We start from the raw sequence: 23,428 nt of genomic DNA on the forward strand, positions 1-23,428 counted from the left end.
AAGTTCCTGAGATCCTGTGTTCCTGAAAGCTGTAACCTGCTGTTCAACTGCTAATAGTGTTGTGTTGTGCGGTAGTGAATCCTCATAGAGGAATAAAGGGTCATTTCCGAAAATTTTATTGAAATCTTATTTAAATTCAGTGTAGTGAAATAGAATATCTACAAAAGGTTTGTTTAGATATTAGCTATATGAATGACTGCTAAATTGTAAAAGATTTTTCCTTGATGATTAATTTATTTCATTTAAGATTAAATTTAAATATTATTCTAATATTGAAATTTGCGAATGTTTTGAATAAATTAATTGGAATAATTAATTATTTTGAATAGTTTTGAAATTAATTATTGGAATTGTTTTGCTTTATTTTAATAAATTAAAATGTCTGAAAGTCAACAAGGAAATAATCTTCATCCCCATATGGAAGATATGGAGGAAGAATATGCGAATGATGAAATGAATGATGAATTACAATACGATGATATTGTAAATTATGAAAACCATTTGAATACCTATGATTACCAACAATCTCAAGGATTAATGAATCGCATTAATCCAAATGATCTTTTGCAAATAGCTGATATAGTAGGTCAGCATTTACAAAATAAAAGAAATTTAAATCCTTCGGAATCATCAACGTCAAAATCGCACCCTCCTTCTATTGCGGAAATAAATTCAGAAAGGTCGGGTCAATTTATTAATAATAATATTTCATCCTTGAAAAATTTTGTTGAATTGATACCAGAATTTGATGGAGAAAATATTCCGGTTCAAAAATTTATTCAAGAATGTTCGTATTTGGTAGAAAATACAAGTTCTCAAATGCAACCTTTTCTTTTAAAATTCGTATTAAAGAAAATTACGGGCAAGGCTGCAGAGTTTATTTTACACTCTCAAGTTGATACACTTGGAGAACTTTTAGTAGAACTAGAAAAATCATTTTCTTTTTCAGATGATTATGGAACGATTTTAGGTGAAATCACCAATTTGCAACAAGGTGATAACGAATCGGTAATCGACTACGCGGCAAAAGCACGTAAATTACTTTTTAAGCTGTCTCAGCTTTCGCGAAAAGATATTTCACATCAATATTTACAATTAAAATTAACTGAAAATGATAAACTAATAACAAAATATTTTACTCAAGGACTTCTTCCTAATATTGAATTTCGCGTTAACCTACGTCTTCCGATTAATCTTCAAGAAGCAATAACGATTGCATTAGAACAAGAAAAATATGTTTCCAATGTACGTAAACGTAGCGCTCCTTCAAACGAAATAGAAATAAATAATTCTAATCGCGAAGCAAAAAAATCGAAAACGGTTAATAAAATTGATAATAATCGTAAAAACAAATATTGTTTTACTTGCGGGAAAATTGGACATAATTCGCGGAATTGCCCAGATCGCGCGGAACCAGAATCATCCGACAATGATCAATCAGAAAACAATGATGAAGATGATAATAACGAGAAAAACGGTAACGGAAATTCATCGAAAAGTAACGATCCTAAACCGGAATGCGATTTTTGTAAACAGAGAGGTCACTCTACTGAAAATTGCTTTGTAAGAATATTAAAAAGTTTAGAATCAAGATCCGTATGCGCGATTTCAAATTCTCAAATTATATAAAACGAAAAATCAAAATTAAAGGTTACTCCGATGGCGTCATCGTTTGAGTAAATATAATCACGAAATAGAGTAAATTAAATTAATTTTTGTGCTGATTCGTTGTAGTGTGATCCTTGTGAAATGTGTGAGAAATTCTGCGAGGTATCACTAATTACATAACATTAAAATGACGATATTTATCCTAAACCTCTGAACAAGGTGAACTGTACACCTGTTCATCCACAAAATTCCTTGGACGATTTTGAAAGAGTTTACTTAATTGAGGCAGTTTTTCTAGACATTCACTGGGGTAACGGTGATAGCGAATCAGAAAAAATTAAACAAAGTCATTTGTAATGGACATTTCCAGACCACAAGCATGGAGATTATCGAGGATAATCAAATTACTTGCGATGTGAGATTGATAATCTGCGAAATCGTAAATTGCGATATGATTATTAATATGAGATCGTAAGGTGGACTGCAGCCACGAAATTGTAAATAGAACCGAATGGTTTGTGCACCAATTTCAACCATGCTGGATATTGAGATCCTTGTAGTGGTGAGATTCCATATGAAATTAACAAACAAATTATGATAATATTATTTTAACGAGGAAAATAATAGTTATCTTGAATTTGGAAATATTTCTTTCCATATTAAATTAACAAATAAATTATGATAATATTATTTTTGACGAGGAAAATAATAGTTATCTTGAATTTGGAAATATTTCTTTCCATATTAAATTAACAAATAAATTATGATAATATTATTTTTGACGAGGAAAATAATAGTTATCTTGAATTTGGAAATATTTCTTTCCATATTAAATTAACAAATAAATTATGATAATATTATTTTTGACGAGGAAAATAATAGTTATCTTGAATTTGGAAATATTTCTAACAATATTAAATTAACAAATAAATTATGATAATATTATTTTTGACGAGGAAAATAATAGTTATCTTGAATTTGGAAATATTTCTAAAACAAAGTAAAGATTTTTAAACAATACATAGTGTCAAATTATTGTTGAGTGTAATTAATGAATTGAAATATAATTTTTCATTCTCTTAGGGGGGAGAGTGATAGCTGATCAACTATACCTTGCTCAGAAAATTGTATAACTATTGTTTCATTAATTCTACTTTTCTTACAATAAAATTTTTTTGTAATTAATCAATAAATTTTGACAATCTGTACTATTCTTATTTTTCAATTTTCTAGCGAAAATTTCCGTAAGGGGGAAAGTGTAACGAGCGACTATATTCTCGCTCGAATCATTTCGAGGTATCGAATGAACGATACGATATGATTAAAGTTACGATTTAAATAACCTAAAATAAGTGTCATTATAAAACATTTTATAATACTCTTAACATTTTCTCATAATAAATAAAATAGAGTTTTCACATAAAGGAAATAGCATGACTAATTCTAAAGTATTTCTGTTGAACTTTTAAGTTTATTTCAATATCGTATTTCTTTTAGCAACATAAAAGATTAAAAGAGAAATGTCGTAAATCAGTACAAATAAATAAGAGAAAATATATTCACATATTTCCTCTTATTTCAATTCTAAAATGTAATCCTAGAACGTCATAAAAACCACTTGAAAAAATGTGATCCTTTCCATAAAAAAAAGGGACACTAAACACATGTTGACCAGACACGGACTTTTATTACCTTCAATAGAAAAGTCGCGTACGGGCTAAACAATAAACGAAAGTCTACAACGGAAATGCTTTGTATTAGAAAGCAATAAATAATTAAATAATTGTTTATGCACATGTTTTAGTATATTTACACATTTGTATGTAAGCGTTATTAATATTGTTAATTAATTAATAATTGACTATCAGAATATTATAATTTAATATTGTTATAATTATATTATAATAATATAATTATGGATTAACCATATAATGTTGTGATGATTAATGTTTATTATATTTTAATAAATAGTATGTTGTATGATGGGAGAGAATAAGTATAATCTCTCTTATGTATGTGTGAACGTATAAGTAACACTTAAGAACTATGTGATAAGTGTTAGTGAAGTGATACACGTATAGGAGTAGCGAATACGCTCCATAGTGAAGCATGCGCACAAACTCAAAATGGACCAAAAGCGGAGAGCGACTCCGCTGGACCAAAAACTCTCTAAGTTAGTTCTAATCTTGACTCTGACTTGAAAGGTTGTTTTCTAAACTCCTTAGTCAGCTTTGTAAATATTATATTAATAAATTTACAGGGTTTTACCTTCGAAGGAAGAACTAATAATTATTCTTCCTTGAACGGGTTTCCCTTCCGTTGTATCGGAAATTAATAATCTTTTATTTAAACCTTCCCGCTTCCTTCTTAAAGGATTTAACTAAAGAGAATCCGGCCAATCATATTACATTTTTAGAGTTGCGTAATAAAAGGTAACTCGGCTCGTAACATAAATTGGATAATCAAATTACTTGCGATGTGAGATTGATAATCTGCGAAATCGTAAATTGCGATATGATTATTAATATGAGATCGTAAGGTGGACTGCAGCCACGAAATTGTAAATAGAACCGAATGGTTTGTGCACCAATTTCAACCATGCTGGATATTGAGATCCTTGTAGTGGTGAGATTCCATATGAAATTAACAAACAAATTATGATAATATTATTTTGACGAGGAAAATAATAGTTATCTTGAATTTGGAAATATTTCTAACAATATTAAATTAACAAATAAATTATGATAATATTATTTTTGACGAGGAAAATAATAGTTATCTTGAATTTGGAAATATTTCTAAAACAAAGTAAAGATTTTTAAACAATACATAGTGTCAAATTATTGTTGAGTGTAATTAATGAATTGAAATATAATTTTTCATTCTCTTAGGGGGGAGAGTGATAGCTGATCAACTATACCTTGCTCAGAAAATTGTATAACTATTGTTTCATTAATTCTACTTTTCTTACAATAAAATTTTTTTGTAATTAATCAATAAATTTTGACAATCTGTACTATTCTTATTTTTCAATTTTCTAGCGAAAATTTCCGTAAGGGGGAAAGTGTAACGAGCGACTATATTCTCGCTCGAATCATTTCGAGGTATCGAATGAACGATACGATATGATTAAAGTTACGATTTAAATAACCTAAAATAAGTGTCATTATAAAACATTTTATAATACTCTTAACATTTTCTCATAATAAATAAAATAGAGTTTTCACATAAAGGAAATAGCATGACTAATTCTAAAGTATTTCTGTTGAACTTTTAAGTTTATTTCAATATCGTATTTCTTTTAGCAACATAAAAGATTAAAAGAGAAATGTCGTAAATCAGTACAAATAAATAAGAGAAAATATATTCACATATTTCCTCTTATTTCAATTCTAAAATGTAATCCTAGAACGTCATAAAAACCACTTGAAAAAATGTGATCCTTTCCATAAAAAAAAGGGACACTAAACACATGTTGACCAGACACGGACTTTTATTACCTTCAATAGAAAAGTCGCGTACGGGCTAAACAATAAACGAAAGTCTACAACGGAAATGCTTTGTATTAGAAAGCAATAAATAATTAAATAATTGTTTATGCACATGTTTTAGTATATTTACACATTTGTATGTAAGCGTTATTAATATTGTTAATTAATTAATAATTGACTATCAGAATATTATAATTTAATATTGTTATAATTATATTATAATAATATAATTATGGATTAACCATATAATGTTGTGATGATTAATGTTTATTATATTTTAATAAATAGTATGTTGTATGATGGGAGAGAATAAGTATAATCTCTCTTATGTATGTGTGAACGTATAAGTAACACTTAAGAACTATGTGATAAGTGTTAGTGAAGTGATACACGTATAGGAGTAGCGAATACGCTCCATAGTGAAGCATGCGCACAAACTCAAAATGGACCAAAAGCGGAGAGCGACTCCGCTGGACCAAAAACTCTCTAAGTTAGTTCTAATCTTGACTCTGACTTGAAAGGTTGTTTTCTAAACTCCTTAGTCAGCTTTGTAAATATTATATTAATAAATTTACAGGGTTTTACCTTCGAAGGAAGAACTAATAATTATTCTTCCTTGAACGGGTTTCCCTTCCGTTGTATCGGAAATTAATAATCTTTTATTTAAACCTTCCCGCTTCCTTCTTAAAGGATTTAACTAAAGAGAATCCGGCCAATCATATTACATTTTTAGAGTTGCGTAATAAAAGGTAACTCGGCTCGTAACATAAATTGAAATCAAACATTTAATTAATTAAAATTTTTAATAGGTAAACGTTGTTTTATTAACTATTTTTAATTATAGTTTTCTTTATGTATTGTTTGTTTTATCTTAATATGCTAATTATTTCCAAACCGTTTTTTTTGGAGCAAAACGGAAAGTAAACAAAAATTAAAAATCATTTTCTTTTTTGTTATTAAAAACAAATTCATAAAGTGATATAAAAATTTGTAATATCTTAATTTTTATGAGAAGCTCTTTTGATGAGAAAACAAGTTGTAACTTGCTCTGATAGTAATTTCGAAATTTATTTGTTATCGTTATTTAACCTTCAAATTAAATTAATAGTATCGTTTAAAAATATTATTTTGAGTTTTACGTACGTTTGTAATATATTAAATAATTAATTATTAAACATTTTATCTAAATATAATGTGCTTTAAATAGTTTACTGGGATGACTACAGCAGTCAACAAATTTTTTAATTCGGCAAATGGCAGCCAAGACAGTTTTATTTTGTGTTCGGAATTTTTACGCTATCGAATACGAGTTCTTATATTGAGAAATAATAATTACCCACTAATTGGAGACGTGAGTTTTTTATTTAAATAAAATAATTAATTTTTCATAATGAGAAAATTTAAATATTTTCTTCTAAAAATTTTTAACTAAAAACTAAATAAACTGATTAATACTAATTTAATTAAAATTTTTAATTTTTGAACTAAATATAATAAACTTGACTTTTTGTCATATTTGTAAAATAATAATAATAATAAAAAATATTAATATAATATTCTATATAGTTTAATAATACAATTGTTAGTAATTAGTAAAAAACAATTTTAAAAAATTTGATAATTATTTAAATTCAGGTAACCACCTCTGAATTATGGGAGATGGCGAGAGAATCTTTTCCTGGGAATGAGGATGATTTTCATGCAGAAACAAAAAAAGCCCTTTCGGGAAAGGGAAAAGATTATAAATTTTATATGGAGGAAACAATGTTAAAATGGGAATTAGGTTTATGGACAAGAGGTTCGATAAAACTTTTTGCTGAAGCTGATATTATTAATTTTTCCGATGTTATTCTAACGACACTTGAAGGTTTTATTAAAAATCAATTAATATCCTCATCTGTTGATGAAGAAAATAAAAAATTACTAGATGAAAATGAAAGTTTTAAATGTCAATTGGAGGAAATGTTGAAATTGAAGGATTTAGAGAAACATATGCTTACAAAATTTATTTTAATTTTAAATGAAAAGAAAAAACATATTAGAGAATTAGTTAGAGAAATTGAAATGTTAAAAGAAAAATACGAACCATCTCCTTATCAGTTGTCTACTGATGAGGAAATGAGTGACGATGAAAATAAAATGAATGTAACTTGTAGTCCAAAGCCTTCAACTAGTAATGTATTTCACGATAGCAGTTTGGTGAAAACTGAAAGTGAAACGTCTTTCGAATTTACCCCTAGTGAGGAAATGAAAATTGAAGAAAATAAATTTATTAACAGTCCAAAACCTTCGACAAGTAACGAATTTAATAAATTAAAAAAGGAGTTAACTCCAAATAAAAATATTGAATTAGAGGAAAATGAAACTTTATCGATTCCAATTCGTCGAAGAGGTTCTATAATGGACGATGAATTTGAAGATATTGTGAATAATGTTGTAAACAGTGTTCCAGAAAAAATTTCTTATAGATCAGCAATAAAATCACGTAAGTGTTTATTTGATGAAAGTGACGAAGAAATTGAATTGAAATATGATTCACTTACTCAATAAATAATAGATGAAAATAAATTGTCATAAATTTTTCTCATTATAGATTTTCATATTAACAAAAAAAAAGTAACAGCAATATAATTTTATTATACATTATTCACATCTTCAAATTCATTATTTATAAAATAACTTCAACGACTTGGAATCGATAATAGTTTCATTTTCTCTCTTCATTTCTTTCCGGGGACATTTTGCAAATTTTTCTTAATTTAAATATTTTTGTTTGGACAATTTTTTTAATGCATGATTTTTTATAAGCATATGTTTATCTAATTCTGCTTTTAATTTCATTCTTTAAACGATTGAAAATTTATTTTTAATTAGTATTCGTAATTTTCTAATTTATTGATTTTTGAAATAAATTTGAAATTTAATTCACTGATTTATCAAAAAACTTTTACAATTTTAAATTGTTCATTTCACGTTATTACGTGAATGATACAATTTATTTTATTTGATTTTTTTTATTAATATTTCAGACCAGCATTATCTGTCTGTTTTAATTATATAATTTCTCAATGATTTAATAATTTATTAATAGAGAACAATTTTTCTTTTCAATTATTCTTGCATTTTTAAGAATAATTGTATTTAAAAAAATTTCTTCTAATTAAATGACGAATTTCCCTATTGAAATTCCAAAGATTGAAATATAATGCCAATTAAAATTGTTTTATTCCAAATTTTTTGTTCTGCTAGTCGTATAATGAATATTTTTTGTGAATATCTATAGAAATTTATATTGTATATGTAAATAATTATTATTATTAATTACACATAGACTTTGTGTGAAATTAATAATTTATGAAATTGAAGAATGACTGATATTTTTATATTTGAAATCAGTATATATAATCGAGAAATTCTTTATCTGTCGATTATTAAATTTACAAATAGAATGGAAAAAATTTATTGAGGATACTTATAAGTAATTTTAAAAATGACTATATTTATAAATTAAATATAGCAATTAATGGAAATTATAATAATTATTTTATGCTTACTTTACTGAGTGCAATAATTTTATAGTCTTCGAAAATATAATTTATATATATTTTTTGTGTAGAAAATAGTTTTTCGTTACGATTTACGTAGTTGTAAAATTTACCATTAGATTGATTAGGATTTTCATCTATTTCGTAAATATTTTTACGCTTTATCAAACCAAATTACTATTAGGAATAATCGGATTAGGTTTAATTACACAGTTTTCTCTTCTTATTATTGATTAATAATCTTATTATTTCTTTTTGGAATGCGATCGATTTGTACTACTTTCGAAAATGAATATGATTTTATTTTGTAACATGCGTAAAATTGTTATTTAGAGGTATTTTTAAAAAATTATAATTTTTCATTGTTTACAAAAATAAATTTTTATTTTTGATGAATTCTTATAGATTCATTTATTTCCTTAATCTCGATTTTTAATTTCAGATAAAAAAAAACTTAGGAATTGGTTTTTGAATTTCCGGCGTATTTGACTTGAATTGTTAAATTGTTTTTAAACATAATAAAATATAAAAACCGATAATAATTTTTAAAAAAAATTACTAATTAGCCCAGTGTTAATAAAAACAAGAAAATTCGATAAAACACCAAGAAAAATTTTATTCTAAATGTTTTTTTTTTTTTTTTTTTTTGACATGATATCTTTGTCTGTAAAAAATATATGTATATTGGCTGAAATATATATTTTTTTGTTCTAAATCTACACATCGTAGACTATGTTAAGATTATTAAAATTATAAAATTGCCATTCACTCAGAAAACTTACAAATTGAGCTCCTACGAAGAGATTGCGAACATTCAACATTCAACTTAATTTAACATATAAAAGAAAAAGTGATAATTTCTTCAAAAATCTATTTGCAAATTATTTTTTAAATTTTCATTTAAAAAATGCCATATTAGTAACTATTATTATGTAATATGTTCTTCGTAGGAATTCTCCACCGGTTAAATGTATTCTTTTATCTTCTTATTCTCTTTTTTTTCTCAGAATATTATAAAACAATACTTGAAAAATTTCGCAGGTGTCACAAAAAAAGGACATTTGTCAATTAAACAATACACAAATTATTTCCAATCCTCGATAAACATTGAGAATTTCATTACTATTTTTACTGTCTACATTTATTATTATTATAATTATTATTCAATTAATAAAGTTTAGTAACAAAAAAAACAAAATGCAAAAAAATGAAAGTAACATATATATAGTATGTATATAAAAAAATAGTGTTTCCATAATTTGGCATTTGGATTGACTGACACGCAAATTTTTTCCACTGATAAAAAATAATTCAGTCAATTATTAATTTTAATCGAGTAATAAAACTTATTAATAAATCTAATAAACGTTTCTTAAATAAATTTTCCTTTTGTTTCAAATTATAATAGTTTTAAATTTGTTTTAGAAAAATAATAAAATTGAACTGGATAGTTATTATTATTATTTATCAATACATTAATTTTTTGATTTAAGAAATATTTACTTAGATTTAAAATGTTTTTTTTAGCACTAAATTAAAATTCGACTGAGAATTATTGACAGATTAGTTGAACAATCATATACTGAAGATTCAAAGAAAAAACAGCGTCTTAAAAAAAAAATTCATTTTCCTATTTCATATAGCTATTCGATACTGTGTAGACGTATTTCAGGTTCATAGGTAGCTTTACATAAGTACAATACAGATCGACATTTATTAAGACAAGACATTGTTTCTATCGCAGCTTAAGAATGAAGGAATTTTTGTGAAAGATCCCTTCTCTCCATTGTCAATTAATTATAAATCATTTATCTAATTGTTATTAATTCTATTTCCTCAGGTGTGACGAAATTTAATTTTTTTTTAACTTCTAGTCATTAACATTCAAAGGCATTAAATATAAATATAAAAAATATTATTTTTTTTAAACAATTAAAACTCAATATTAAAAAATAGATTTTGATTTCAAAAAAGAAAATAATTGAGGAAACAAAATCCAAGAATCAAAAGAAAATTTCTATGCAATTAAAAATTTAGATCGAGAAAATATTTGTAAAAATTCTCAAAGTTTAATTATCTATTATTATTATTGTTATTTCTATCCAAGAAATATGTATTTGGATTTTTCATATTATTTTTTCAAAAAAAGAAATTTTTACAAAATTTACCACTTGCAATATAATGCAGTTACCCCTTTTTTGTCAAAAAAAAAACAAAAAATTTTGTGTAAATTAATATAATCTCTTTTCATAGGAGAATAAACTATGAACATTTCCTTCTTGTTGAGCGGAAGATGAACGTTTTTCAAATTTCAGCTCACCGCTATACATCATTGATCTCAGTGATGATATCGATTTTGCTCCAATATCCTGACATCCATGTTTGATTCCACATTGTAAATAAGGTAAAAATTTAAAAACAGTACCTTTATCAACTATCGAACCGCTTACACCCTGTGCAACTTTGAATTTATCCTGTTCATTGTGAAAATAACGATCCATTGCCGAGCCATTTGCATCTTTTCTATCCATTGCTTCAATTGATCCCATGCCACGATATTTTTTCAATCTCACACCATCGCTAAAGAAATATTCACCAGGCGCTTCTGATGTTCCAGCCAATAATGATCCCATCATCACTGTTGAAGCGCCTAAACTCAATCCCTTAATAATATGACCAATCGATTGTATTCCACCGTCGGCAATCACGGGTACACCAAATTTTCTCGCATATTCAGCAACTTTATAAACAGCCGTCGCTTGTGGACGACCAACGGCCATTACTTCCTGTGTTATGCAAATTGAACCCGAACCCATTCCCACTCTCAATCCATCAACACCGGCTTCAATTAAATTTTTCGCTTGTCTCACTGTCACAACATTGCCGCCAATCACTTGAAGTTGTGGATATTTTGATTTAATATAACGTATCATTCCAATTTGAAATTTAGAATTTCCTTGCGATGAATCAAGAACAATTACATCGACACCAGCACTTGTCAATTGTTCAAGTCTCTCTTTATCTTGTTCACGTGTTCCAATTGCAGCGCCAACCAAAAGTTGTTTATTAGCATCTTTACTTGCATTTGGATAGCTACGATTTTTTTTCAAATCTGTCCTCGCCATCAATGATATTAATTCACCTTTATCATTGACAATTGGCAATTTTCCTTTTTTCGATTTCTCAAGAATCATATTTGCCTCGGATAATGAAACACCCGATTTTGCTGTGACAAGATTTTCAAGATTTGTCATCACCGTCTCAAGTTTCATGCTGTGTTGAATGTTTGATTCAAGAAAATCAATATCACGGGATGTCACTATTCCCAAAAGTTTACCGCCAATTTTTCCATTTTCAGTGATTGGCACTCCGCAAAAACCATTTTCTGCCTTCACACGTTTTACATCGTTCACTGTATGATTCGGTGAGAGTACCACTGGATCTCGAATAAAACCGTGCTTGTACTTTTTCACCTTAAAAAAAATACTAATTAGAAATCTACATTTTTTTAATACTAAATATTAATATTAAAACAAGTCCTGAGTTGCAAATTTCTGAAAAAAAGATAATTTTTTTAAATCGAAACAATTTTGTTTTTATCGATTGCAATAAAGTTCTCGTTCCGCATTCAATCAAAAAAGAAAAATATATAATTTATCATTTTCACAATGACAAGTTTTGATAGAAACGAATTGATTTCTATTTGATTAAATTAAAGTCTTCTTAAAGGTAAAGAGCTTTTGAAAATCAATATTAAATCAGTTACGGATTGAAATAATTAAATTAGGTCACGGATAAAAAAAAAATCTTTGATATGAATTACTACATTTGTGTATAAATATATGTTTTTATTATATTTCAACATTTTCATAAAAAAAATAAACCTAATTCAAAAAATAAAGTAAAAAATTTTATTTTTAATCAGTTTACTTAAATAAAAATTTTGCAAAAATAATAAATACTACAAAATTAGAATATATCAAAAATTATAAATATTTCCAAAATTTTAATTCTGTAAACAAAATTGAAATTAAAATAATTGCAATAATCACTGGAAATTGTAACCTCGATTGAAAACAACAATCATAAAAATAAATAATATTTAACAAATATAAACATTCATAACCTAAAAATATACAAAATCGAAAAATTTGCTTCATCCCCTAAAGAATTAATTATTAATACTTCTTCATTAGAAGAAAAAATAAAAAAATTACTAATTTGTAGATAATTTGGCAATAAATAGCAAATATATCCCAATTTTTTAAATTCTACTCCAAAATAACTTTTTTGAAAACGTGAAATGATTTTTCAAATTTTAAACGAAAAATAAAAATTTACCTTATGAACTTCATTGGCCTGATATTCAATGGTGCAATTACTATGAATAATTCCAATTCCTCCACAAAGTGCTATTGCAATGGCCATATCGGATTCGGTGACAGTGTCCATCGGTGATGATACCAATGGTGCTTTAAGGACAATATCACGCGTCAAATGAGTATGCAAATCCACTTCGTCAGCAGTGAAGTCAATGTAACCGGGAAGAATAATAAAATCATTATAAGTAAAACCTCCATTGGAAAATAACTGAGCCGCCGATAGACCATCCTCAGGAACCGGGACGTCGGCTGGCCTTGCGTTACCAATAACATAGTCTGCCATATTTTTTTTTTTTGTAAATTGTTTTTAATTTAAAAATTTATAAAATAAAACGACCAGTTTAAAAGCACTTGTAAATAATTAATTGTTTTTTTTCTGTGTTTATTAAATTTTTTATAATAAACTATATTAGCACGTGGCAGACTTTTAATGAAAGCTGCTCCAATGTTTCTTATTGCAATTCACAGGACGAAATGACCGAGAGTAACGTGCGCGAAGTACCGCGAAGTTGCCATTTTTACAATGTTGCCAACTCCGAAAAAAGAAGGCCCTCTACATTTTTAGAATGTAACTAAACAACAATCGATTTTAAAACATATTTTTGCAAATTTAATTGCACTCTATTTAAATTGATTTAAATTAAATTAACATTATTAAAAATATTTATTTAAATAATTCAAACCTAATAAGAAATATATAATTTGTTTAATGAAATATTCAAAATTTTGTAAATTCTCACTTTGGCGGGAAACCATTGCGCATGTGCAGGAAAAGTTTTTTGAAAATTCAAATTAACGTCAATAATATAATTCTTATTAAAATTGATTAAAATTACTATTTAGTGCTAATTAAAACTCAAAATATACAGGTTTTCGTAAATAATGTTTATTATAGGTTATTAAAAATTGTAAATTAATCGTTAATTATTAAAAATAAAAATTTTTAAATATAATATTTTTTGTAAAGAAAAAAATTGTCTACATTTTTAATTAATTTAAAAAGTTATTTAATTAAATTTATTTAAAATTATTTCACTGAATGCTTATAATAATTTTCAATAAAATAAATTCAAATTAAAAATTCAATTACCATTGTTTTATCATAGTTGTTAAAAATAAATTATTCTCTGATTACTAAAGAATTTTGCACTAGAAATAAAATGTATTAATTACAGTAACTAATGGAATAAAGTTTGTTGAATATCAAGTATTTCTGTACACAGGCGTATTAAATTATAGCTGATAATATATATTTCTCTTTAAAAGAAATTTGATATATCATTAAGAAAATAAATACTCATACAATGTATTTTTATTTATTAATTTTATGAACTATTTCCTAATTTTTTTTCAAGAAAAATATTTATTAAAAAAAAATTAAAATAATTTAATATTAATTTAAAAGAAAAAATAATTTTATAATTATTCAATTTAATTTAATAATGTAATAATTAATTTGGAATTAAATTTTGAAAATGTTTTAAAAATTATTTTTTATCTCAAAAGTTCTATTCGCTAACAATTACATTGTTTCAATTGTTTTCAACGATTAAAAATAGGTTTTTCTTTTAAACACTTCAATTTACAAATTCTTAATGAGTTAATTAGATTTCATTTCTAAGATAAACTCAACAGGTTTCTGCCATCAAACTGAATCGATTTATTTCTCTCTTCAAGTTTAACTTTTTAAAGCAAAAAAAAAAAAAAAAAAAAAAAATTAAATTAAAAAAAAATTTATTTATTTTTTTTTTGTTTTAGACGTTAATTATTGTCAGTAGTTTTCTGGTAGGAATTATTTCTGCAAAGCCAATGGATAATGTGGTGGATTATCACCAATTTCAATCAGGAAGTAATTCTTACTCAAATTCATCTTTATCTGGAGGCTATGCAACCAATTCAACCGATAAATTCATATTCATTGGGTTTTCCAGAATATGGAGCAAGTTTTTCAATTCCCGGATATTCTGGTATTCCAAATTTATTTGGCTAAAAAATTCTTGAAAATATTTTTTTACAGAGAAAAATATTCAATAATTTATAAACTCTCCAATTTAATCCTTTCAAAATTAAAACATTACTTTTTATTAATAAAACTGATAAAAATCTGTAAAATGTAATTTTTTTTAATTATAAATAACGGAAATACAAATACTTTGCAAATAATAACAAAAGTAAATCTGCGTCAAGCATAAAAATATCGAGTATAAGGGATATCAAATAAAAGATGTTATTTCTATGAACGAAAGGGCAGAATGATGGCTATTATAAATTTAAACAATCCCGTTACACCTTTTACATGTGAGCTGAAAATCATAAAGAACTACAAACAGTTCAGTGTCATCTGAATAAATCTAATTTACTTAAAATTATTAAAACAAAAATATATAAAAAAAAGCTAAATTTGTGCATTCAAATTTTTTTCTACAATTTATTATTACAATTAAAAACTGTTTCAAAAAAATTTTCTTCTACGTCTTTTTTTCAATTATAATTTAATATTGAATAAAAAAATGTTTAAATTAGGGATAAAGTAAAATATTTCCTTTATGAGGAAGAAATTAGAGAAATAAAAAAATCTCATTAACACTTACCGGACGATAAAGTATTCTATTAACAAACTCTAGAATTCCATTGAAAGCTTCACGATAGGAGGATACAACGTAGTCGACAGCTAATTCAATGTATGTCAAATCTGCATACTCGTCGTAATCTTCATGAAAAATGTGATCGTACAACATTGGAAGAAATATGATTATTAGGTACATCAAAATTCCAAAGAAAGCTAAAAAAAATAAAATCAATTTTTATTATTACTGTAATTAATTACTAAAATTATTTAATAAAAATAATTAAATTCTTACCGATTGTTTTTAATTTAATAAGCTTAATATCAACTTGTGAATTTTTCCGTTTATTTTCTGAACTCGATGAAACACTGGAATCATCATTTGTTCTTATCGGCACTACAGATTCAACTTGATTGTCAAAAAATTCTTCAGCTTGTTCATTATTTTCTGATAATTTAACACTATTTATTGGAAGCCGTTTTGTACATAAAATTGGTTGCGAATCTGAATCTCTGTAAAAAAAAGGAAAATTATTAAAAAATATATTATCTATAACATTAAAATTTATTAATATAAAAATAATTTTTAATAAAAATTAAAAAACTTACAATTTTTTATTAATCATAGTCGACAAGACGGAGCATCTTTTTAGTGTTCGAATTTCAGGTGGACTTAATTCCAATTGTTCTTCGTAAATTGTCATATTTCCTCGATTCTTATTATTAATATCATCTGTATCACATTGTTTCTGTGAATTTTCATTTAATTTGTTTTTATTCAATTTCCTATAATATTCCCAATAACTTTTATTGAGCAGTTTTTGCGTTTTATATGGTATTCTCTTTGGTTTTTCCGATGCAATATCAGTTTCAGTTCGCGGTGAATTCACTTCTTCTTGAATATTTGAATCAATTGATTTCACATTACTATCTTGATAGAATTTTTCACTTTGCACTTTTGTTTCATTAAAACGTGTCACAAATTCCCCACAATTTTTATTATTAATATTTGAATTGTCCATTTTTTTTTGAAATAATCGTGGCAAATTATTACGTTTCTGATTTCGTCGTTCGTCTATTAATTTTTGTGTATAACCATGACTCGATTTTCGTCTTGTTCGATGTTGTTGTTGTTGTTGCTCAGGCCAAAGAAATGCAAATTCCGAATCAGTTACTTCATCTTTACCATCACTTTTTTTTGTTTGTGAATAAGATGTTGCGCATCTTCGTTGATTAATGGGAATTAATGGTTCGGAATTGGGAAAATTTTGCCAAACACCGTGCGATAAATTTTGTTCGGATTTTATTTTATTATTTTTATAATTTGAGTTGTCAATGAATTTACCACGTTTATCGTCGAGATCAAAATAATCGATTGATTGACGATATTTGTAAAAATCTCCATGTGTTTGAAAATAATCAATTAATTCGTAATCTTTTATTAAATTTTGTTCGTCATTAATTGGTGAATTATAATAATTATGAAATATTTTTTTTCTATTCAATGTCGTTACTGTTTCATTGTCTATTAATTCAGAATCAGTTGTTGCTGGAAAAAAACTTTCTTTATCATCCATATTATGTTCTTTACATCGTTTTCTATAATTTTCATCGTCTGACATTGATTCCGAGCCGTTTGATTCCATTTTATCTAAATTAGACGATTGTTTTTTTATTTGAGAATTTGATTTTTCACTACAAACACAATTTATTTCTTCTTTTTTTTCTAATATTTCTCTAGAATTGCTAGTCATTTTCAGAGATAGACACTTATCTGTTTTAGAAAAAAATATTTATTAATTAAATTTTTAATTCTAAACAGTAAGAAAAAAGTAAATTAAAATTTATTTACCATCTGGAAGAAGATCCATAATTTTTTTTAATTCCATTTCATTTCCTTTTGTTTTTTCAGTTTCTTGAATTTTTTTTCTACTATCCTCTTGAAATTTGCAATTTTTTTTTGCTGTCGTTTCATAAACATTTTTACTAACTTCTCGTTTTACTGAAAGACATTTTTCATTTTGCTGACAATTGTCAGGGACACGATGATTTCGTTCTATTTTTAATTCTTCTTTATCTTGATTTTTTGCTTCCTTCATTTCTTTCTTATCTAATTTTTCAGCCTCTTGTTGATTTATCCTTTCACTGATGGAAAGAATTTTAAAAAATAAAATTTCAAAAAAAAATTCAAAGAAGTAAAAAAAATTAATCAATTATTGGAGACAAAATATACACGTTAATATCCTTTTCCTGTCTGGAGTGCTCATTTTTTTTTGATTTATCAACAGTCACTTGATTTGAAGAAACATCGGCTGAATCACGATTATCATCATTTTTCATTGATTTTATTTGACTTTTGACGGTAGTGACTCTAAAATTGAATAATAACGGTGAATAAATTAAAAATAGTTCCTCTTTCCTATAAAAATAACAAACTTTTTGAAACGTGGATCAGCACTTCCAGGTCTTCTTCTCAGCGTTGGCGGTGGCATTGATTGTGAATGAGAAACAAATCCCGAATTATAACTTATCGACTCGAAATTTTCCTTCGATGTTATTCCATTCATAGTTCTTGTAAAAAAAATTCAAAAATTTTAGTCAAAAAAATTTTTTTTAAATTAATATAAAAATAAAAGTAAATAAAAAATAAACTTACACTGAATTAGAAGTTCTACCAATTGAACTACTTCTTCTTGGGGTTCTAGTTACTGTGACAACACCTGATTGATCGATATCACCATAACTATAAGGAAATCTGCGTTGTGGAATTTTTGGCCAGGATGGATCAGCAGGAATTCTATTTAAAAAAAAAAAAAAGAAAAATCTATTAGTACAAAAAATAAATAAAAAAACCAAGATATTTTCAAAAACTTACTGTAACTTGCCAACATGAAATTTCCCATTGTTTGTTATTAAATTTTCACCACTCGTGGCAAATTTAAATGGCAAAGAATTAATTTTACCACCGTTACAATGAGATTCTTTCGATAAACTCTTGAAATTTAAATGTTTCTCGTGACATGCCATAATTCCCTGACATTTAATCTTGATGAAATAGTTTCATTTAAAATAAAAAAAAAACAAAATCGTTCCCTTTTTTGTTAATAGAAATAAAATTACTATGAAAAAAATATGTAAATCGCAACTAAATTTTCTAAAAACGAATTTCTGTCATGTTGTTCGATCGTCATTTGTCATATTGATAATACAGATTTTTTTTTTTGGTTTTTGTAAAAAAAAAAAATAATTTTCGTAATTGATCAATAAATATTTATTTATTAAGTTTTTTAAAGTTATTGATTCTTTTTTTTAATTTAAAAATGATAATTTCATTAAAGAATTCTTTTGGCGAAAATTTGAGAAAATAATTTCAAGACATTTCAAGAAATAAATATTTATTTTGTTTATAAATTAATCTATGTTTGAAATTTAAATTTTGTAAAATCACATAAACAAAAAAAAAAAACAGAACATAGATTAACAAAGTTTATTGCAGACGTCAGATGTCGTTTAAAACAAAATATTGAACAGATAGCACGCTTTTTTTTTAATAATTAATAATAATATTAAAATAATATATATGTTTATATATTAGTGCCGTCGTTCTTTGTATAAATGGATTAAAGTCGATAACATTTCGTTATGAAATATAATCCAAAAATTATGTTCTTTTTTTGTATATAGTAATACAAATCTTCTTTTTACACTTATCGCGAATGAGCGGCGGTGATTATTTCTTTTTGGTATTACCAAAGAAAAAAAAATTAAAAAAAAAATGTTTTCATAATTTTTTTGAGTTAACTATATATATATATAATAAGAAAAACAATGTAAATAATTGAATAATAGAGAAAAACGGCAATGAACAAATTGAATTCAATTTATTTTAGAGTAGTAATTTTTTTATTTTTCAAAAAAATTCGAATTTTAATGTAATTTTTCAAATAGGAATATTTTTGAAAAATGTTCTTTTTTTCACAATTTGATCATAGCCGTGAGGGAAAAAAAAGAGGAAAAGAAAACTCTCTAAAGCGCCAATGTAAAATCTACGTATGTACAATAAAGTAAATCTGCTTTTTAAGCGCATAGATGAGTTTCTTTTTTTTTTTTCTTTAAATATATATAAAACACTTGCTTCATACACACAAACATACACACAGCAAGAAGAGTTCACTCTGAAATCGACAAAATTTTCCTATTTTTTTCCATTATAAACTCTGCAATTGTAGTTCCATTAACAAACGCCTAAGTTTTCCAAATCTCTTCAAATAGTCGGGAACACCACTTTTTTTTTTTCGGTTTTTTTTTCCTTTCACAGAATGAATAACTATCAAAAGAGAATAAGACTTCTTAATCATTCTTCTCTCAATCTCACAACACAGAGTTTTATTTATGTTTTTTATTCTGCTTGTGTCGTGAATTTTTGTAATCTCCGTCTCCTAATATTTTCCTGCTCCTCTGAGGTTTCTGAGTTGATTATTGTAGTAGATGAACTAATGTCATTACTATTTGTGCTTGGAGCCGAATTATTTTCCGTTGATGTACTTGGTTTTGGAAAATCTACGACAGTCTTGGAATTATGATTTCCAATGTCATTTGACAATGTGGAATCTTTTGTTGAGGTTTGATTCGATTCTGGAACCTCATTCGCTGCCGATGTTGTCGGTGGTGGTGGTACACTAAAGAAATTTAATTATTTTTTAGCTATTCTAAAATTATTTTGTAAAATTTAATTATATTTACTTTGTATTTAATGTTGCAGCAACAGTTTGATACTGATTCATCATTGCATTTGCGGCATCTAATAAAAGTTGAATCCTTTGAAGCATTTGTATTCTTGCCTCAAGGTTTTGACGAAGATTTCCTTCCATCGCACGTAATTCTTCCTCGCTTAATGTTGTTAAATTTGGCGGAGGAGTTGGCACTGGAGGTAAATTAATCAGTGGTGGGAATGGTGGGGCAAAAAGTGGAACTCCACCTGTTCCAAGTGGTTGAAGCAACGGGAATGGTAAATTCCCGTTATTTTGCGCTTGAACATGAGCTGCTCCCCCTGGAACTTGAAAATTCGCCCAAAATGGCGGCAATGGCATACCTTGTTCTGTAAAATATTGCAAAAACAAAATTAATTATTTTCATTAAAATGTAACTTAAATTCAAATTTTTTAATATAAAATTTTTTGATTTTTACGATTTTGTTCGCCACCAGGAACGGGAACAGTTTGAGGAATATGAGCAGTTGCTTGTGGTTGTGTAGGTGGTCTTGTTTCTCTTCGATTTGTTGGTCTCAAAATATTCAAACGACAAGTCGGACATGTTTGTTGTCGTTGAAACCAAGATCGTAAACATGCTGTGTGAAATATATGATTGCAGGGTAACTTTTTACTCGCGGATACCATTTCCTCGCTGTTTAAAAAAATTATTCATTATTAATTTTGAAAGTATTTATTTTCAAAAAAATAGAAAAAAAAACTCACCGACAAATAATGCAAACATTATCAGCCGCTGCCAATTCTTCAGCTGTTGCGTCAGGATACAATGTGTTCATATTTCGAATTGCCCTTCGAGACATGACAATGTCGTGAAAAGCTTTTTTGAAATTTCTCATTGTGTAGTACATTGGTCGGAAAGCAAAAAGGGGAAGTGTATATATTCGAACCATTATGACGACAAATCCAATATACAAAATTACCTGAGGGGAAAATAATTTCGATTAATATCTTTTTCAATTTTAAAAATAGATAGAAAATGACCGAATTATCTCCCCAAATCGATTAGCAATTTAATAAAAATTATTCACTTATAAATAAAGGAATTAATAAAATTAATTAGCCATGATATATTTTTTTTCTTACCTTCATAAGACCAATAACAAGTTCCGTATATAAAAGGAAGACGGGTTTATTGTCCCAGGGATTTTCGCTTTGTAAGTCTATAGTATGCAAAATATATTTAATCCAAATGTTTAAAACAACGGTCAATAAAATTGCGTATTCAAAGCCAAAGACAAGTTGCACTGATGCGCCTTTTGCAAGTGTTGAATTATAGGCATATTGAAACATTGTCACATTTATTATAAATAAAAGAACTAATAATGTTCCCACTCTTAGATGGAATAGCCATGTTATCACGGGACTCCTTTCCATCTAAAATTAACAGAATTTTTATTTCTATATAAAAAAATACAGAATTTTCTTTCGAAAATTGGTTATTGTAAAAATTTAATAAAATTAATGTTATTTTACATAAGACAATAAAAATTATAATAATAGAAAAAAGAATTTACGGAAATAGATAATTAGATTACGTAGAACCACTGATAAGATAAAAATTTATACATAAATTAAATTGAAACTTACGAAATCGACTCTATCTTCAGCAAGCCAATGAAACGATTTCAAAAACAGTAAAAGTGTAAATAATGCAACGAATTTCGGACTGAAATCATCCCTAAAAACTGTAAACGCTAAACACGTTTCTGTCACAGCATACCACACTCTTTCCACCAAATGCTAAAAATAATAATAATAATATAAAAATAAAAAATACAAGAATTTCCACCTTATTTTTAAACCAAAAAATTGATTATTTTATCAATTAAAAAAGAAATTTAACTACTCACTTCAAGTTCCGCTGCTCTTAAATTGCCAAAGAATATTTTTCTTAAAAATGTATTCATCATAAACACAAGTATCAATCCTTGTACATACATCACCTGAAAAAAATTAAATTATCTCAGAATCATTTACATTCATTTATCAAAATAAACTATCTAATAATTATTTCAAGTAATATAAATTTACAATTATTTTAGAAATTCATGGAAAATAATTAATTTCAAAACAAAAAATTAACGTTATAAAAAAAAATTCCTCATACAATTATTTTTGAAGTCAATAATTGTCATTACATGAAAAAAAAGGTGCGCAAAGTGATAACAATGTAGACAATATTCATTTATTCTTTATTATCTGGGATAGATAATTTACTAATATAAAAATTCATATAAAAAAATGTCTCTTTCGTTAAATATAAATTTTTTTTTAATAAACAAATACAATTGAAAAAAATTTGAACTCTTATTTAATTGAAATATTTATCTGAACATTTCGTTCAAGGTAAATAAATAAGAATGATAAAAAAAAAATATTGAGGTGTATTATTATCATATACTAAACAATGGAATATGGTTGGGATAAACTGATTTTTAATGTGACATAAATAATGAACTGAGCAATAAGAAATAAATCCATGTGATTTGACAAATTGTTAATATCCTTGAGAATTGTATAACAATGTTAAAAGTCAATTATACAAATGATAAACATGTAAAAAACATGAAAAACTTACAGCCATACTGGGATTGGACTTGGTTATGTAGACCACGGAGGGATAAAATTGTTTTTTTTGGTAATAAGCATTGCCGATAACAAAGCTCGTTAGAGCAATGCTTATCAGCATTATGCCCGCCACCCTCATCTTTTTTTTTCAAAATTTTGTTCCAGCCAGGAGGCTGATTTTTAATTTATCTTCTTGTTAACTTATCACACCGAAAATTTTACGTTTTGACAACTGCAAAGAAAGCGCTGATACTTGCGGTATTTTATCGAACTACATGACACATACGTGTCGTCTGGCTGTTTTAACCGCGAAATAATTATTTTTAATAAAACATATTAAACAATATTTTACAGTTAATTATTCTCATTGAATATTATATTTTTTGAAATAGTAAATATTAGTTTTTGTGAAATTAGAAAAATTAGTTTGAAATTATTTTAGAATTTAATAAAAAATTTGAAAATTTATTAGTTTATTTAAATAAGGGATTTTAAAAAT

The 23,428-nt window shown here is 26.1% G+C and overlaps 5 protein-coding genes across 11 annotated transcripts; 2 read left to right on the forward strand and 3 right to left on the reverse strand.

Annotated features, from left to right (window-relative positions):
- Positions 1-378: 378 nt before the first annotated feature.
- LOC127276761 (uncharacterized protein PFC0810c-like) lies at positions 379-4,624 on the forward strand. 3 transcript variants are annotated; one of them, XM_051297404.1, is made up of 2 exons: positions 379-4,233; positions 4,500-4,624. In XM_051297404.1, exon 1 carries the CDS (start codon positions 379-381, stop codon positions 1,627-1,629), a length of 1,251 nt encoding a protein of 416 aa, XP_051153361.1. In that variant the 3' UTR covers positions 1,630-4,233; positions 4,500-4,624. The 3 variants fall into 3 exon arrangements, with proteins under 3 accessions (XP_051153361.1, XP_051153362.1, XP_051153363.1); XM_051297405.1 differs by having other exon boundaries at positions 379-2,170; positions 2,692-4,624; XM_051297406.1 differs by having other exon boundaries at positions 379-2,170.
- LOC127276762 (uncharacterized) lies at positions 3,931-10,339 on the forward strand. Of its 3 annotated transcripts, none has more exons than XM_051297409.1 (3): positions 3,931-4,040; positions 6,307-6,450; positions 6,735-10,339. In XM_051297409.1, exons 2-3 carry the CDS (start codon positions 6,316-6,318, stop codon positions 7,647-7,649), a joined length of 1,050 nt encoding a protein of 349 aa, XP_051153366.1. In that variant the 5' UTR covers positions 3,931-4,040; positions 6,307-6,315; the 3' UTR covers positions 7,650-10,339. The 3 variants fall into 3 exon arrangements, with proteins under 3 accessions (XP_051153366.1, XP_051153365.1, XP_051153364.1); XM_051297408.1 differs by lacking the exon at positions 3,931-4,040 and adding an exon at positions 4,355-5,848; XM_051297407.1 differs by lacking the exon at positions 3,931-4,040 and adding an exon at positions 4,358-5,908.
- LOC127276760 (inosine-5'-monophosphate dehydrogenase) lies at positions 9,236-13,523 on the reverse strand. Its single transcript, XM_051297402.1, has 2 exons — positions 12,986-13,523; positions 9,236-12,117 (listed from the first exon to the last, which is right to left on the reverse strand). The coding sequence occupies exons 1-2, from the start codon at positions 13,307-13,309 to the stop codon at positions 10,876-10,878; spliced, it is 1,566 nt and encodes a 521-aa protein (XP_051153359.1). The 5' UTR covers positions 13,310-13,523; the 3' UTR covers positions 9,236-10,875.
- Positions 13,524-15,131: 1,608 nt separating this feature from the next.
- LOC127276757 (uncharacterized) lies at positions 15,132-18,768 on the reverse strand. 3 transcript variants are annotated; one of them, XM_051297399.1, is made up of 9 exons: positions 18,468-18,768; positions 18,249-18,389; positions 18,029-18,163; positions 17,826-17,963; positions 17,445-17,737; positions 16,202-17,366; positions 15,888-16,105; positions 15,618-15,808; positions 15,132-15,329 (listed from the first exon to the last, which is right to left on the reverse strand). In XM_051297399.1, the coding sequence occupies exons 1-9, from the start codon at positions 18,617-18,619 to the stop codon at positions 15,297-15,299; spliced, it is 2,466 nt and encodes an 821-aa protein (XP_051153356.1). In that variant the 5' UTR covers positions 18,620-18,768; the 3' UTR covers positions 15,132-15,296. The 3 variants fall into 3 exon arrangements, with proteins under 3 accessions (XP_051153356.1, XP_051153355.1, XP_051153357.1); XM_051297398.1 differs by having other exon boundaries at positions 15,132-15,346; XM_051297400.1 differs by lacking the exons at positions 18,249-18,389; positions 18,468-18,768 and having other exon boundaries at positions 15,132-15,346; positions 17,828-17,963.
- Positions 18,769-18,970: 202 nt separating this feature from the next.
- Positions 18,971-23,182, reverse strand: LOC127276759 (E3 ubiquitin-protein ligase synoviolin A). The gene is made up of 8 exons (XM_051297401.1): positions 22,940-23,182; positions 22,212-22,304; positions 21,949-22,101; positions 21,445-21,735; positions 21,067-21,281; positions 20,781-20,995; positions 20,336-20,690; positions 18,971-20,271 (listed from the first exon to the last, which is right to left on the reverse strand). The coding sequence occupies exons 1-8, from the start codon at positions 23,066-23,068 to the stop codon at positions 19,992-19,994; spliced, it is 1,731 nt and encodes a 576-aa protein (XP_051153358.1). The 5' UTR covers positions 23,069-23,182; the 3' UTR covers positions 18,971-19,991.
- Positions 23,183-23,428: the final 246 nt, after the last annotated feature.

Source organism: Leptopilina boulardi, unplaced genomic scaffold (assembly GCF_019393585.1).
Source record: "Leptopilina boulardi isolate dan_hultmark-lab unplaced genomic scaffold, ZJU_Lbou_2.1 LbouV2_151, whole genome shotgun sequence".
Classification (NCBI taxonomy): domain Eukaryota; kingdom Metazoa; phylum Arthropoda; class Insecta; order Hymenoptera; family Figitidae; genus Leptopilina; species Leptopilina boulardi.

Excerpts from the sequence above, each read along its gene's own strand:
- LOC127276761 (XM_051297404.1), top strand. The coding sequence starts at position 379 with ATGTCTGAAAGTCAACAAGGAAATAATCTTCATCCCCATATGGAAGAT.
- LOC127276762 (XM_051297409.1), top strand. The coding sequence starts at position 6,316 with ATGACTACAGCAGTCAACAAATTTTTTAATTCGGCAAATGGCAGCCAA. Across the intron at positions 6,451-6,734 it reads ATTACCCACTAATTGGAGAC|GTAACCACCTCTGAATTATG; the intron begins GTGAGTTTTTTA and ends ATTTAAATTCAG.
- LOC127276760 (XM_051297402.1), bottom strand. The coding sequence starts at position 13,309 with ATGGCAGACTATGTTATTGGTAACGCAAGGCCAGCCGACGTCCCGGTT. Across the intron at positions 12,118-12,985 it reads AGGCCAATGAAGTTCATAAG|GTGAAAAAGTACAAGCACGG; the intron begins GTAAATTTTTAT and ends ATTTTTTTTAAG.
- LOC127276757 (XM_051297398.1), bottom strand. The coding sequence starts at position 18,619 with ATGGCATGTCACGAGAAACATTTAAATTTCAAGAGTTTATCGAAAGAA. Across the intron at positions 18,390-18,467 it reads TTTCATGTTGGCAAGTTACA|AATTCCTGCTGATCCATCCT; the intron begins GTAAGTTTTTGA and ends TTTTTTAAATAG. Across the intron at positions 18,164-18,248 it reads GGTAGAACTTCTAATTCAGT|AACTATGAATGGAATAACAT; the intron begins GTAAGTTTATTT and ends TTTTTTTACAAG.
- LOC127276759 (XM_051297401.1), bottom strand. The coding sequence starts at position 23,068 with ATGAGGGTGGCGGGCATAATGCTGATAAGCATTGCTCTAACGAGCTTT. Across the intron at positions 21,282-21,444 it reads TTGTTATTGGTCTTATGAAG|GTAATTTTGTATATTGGATT; the intron begins GTAAGAAAAAAA and ends TTTTCCCCTCAG. Across the intron at positions 20,691-20,780 it reads TCCTGGTGGCGAACAAAATC|AACAAGGTATGCCATTGCCG; the intron begins GTAAAAATCAAA and ends AATATTTTACAG.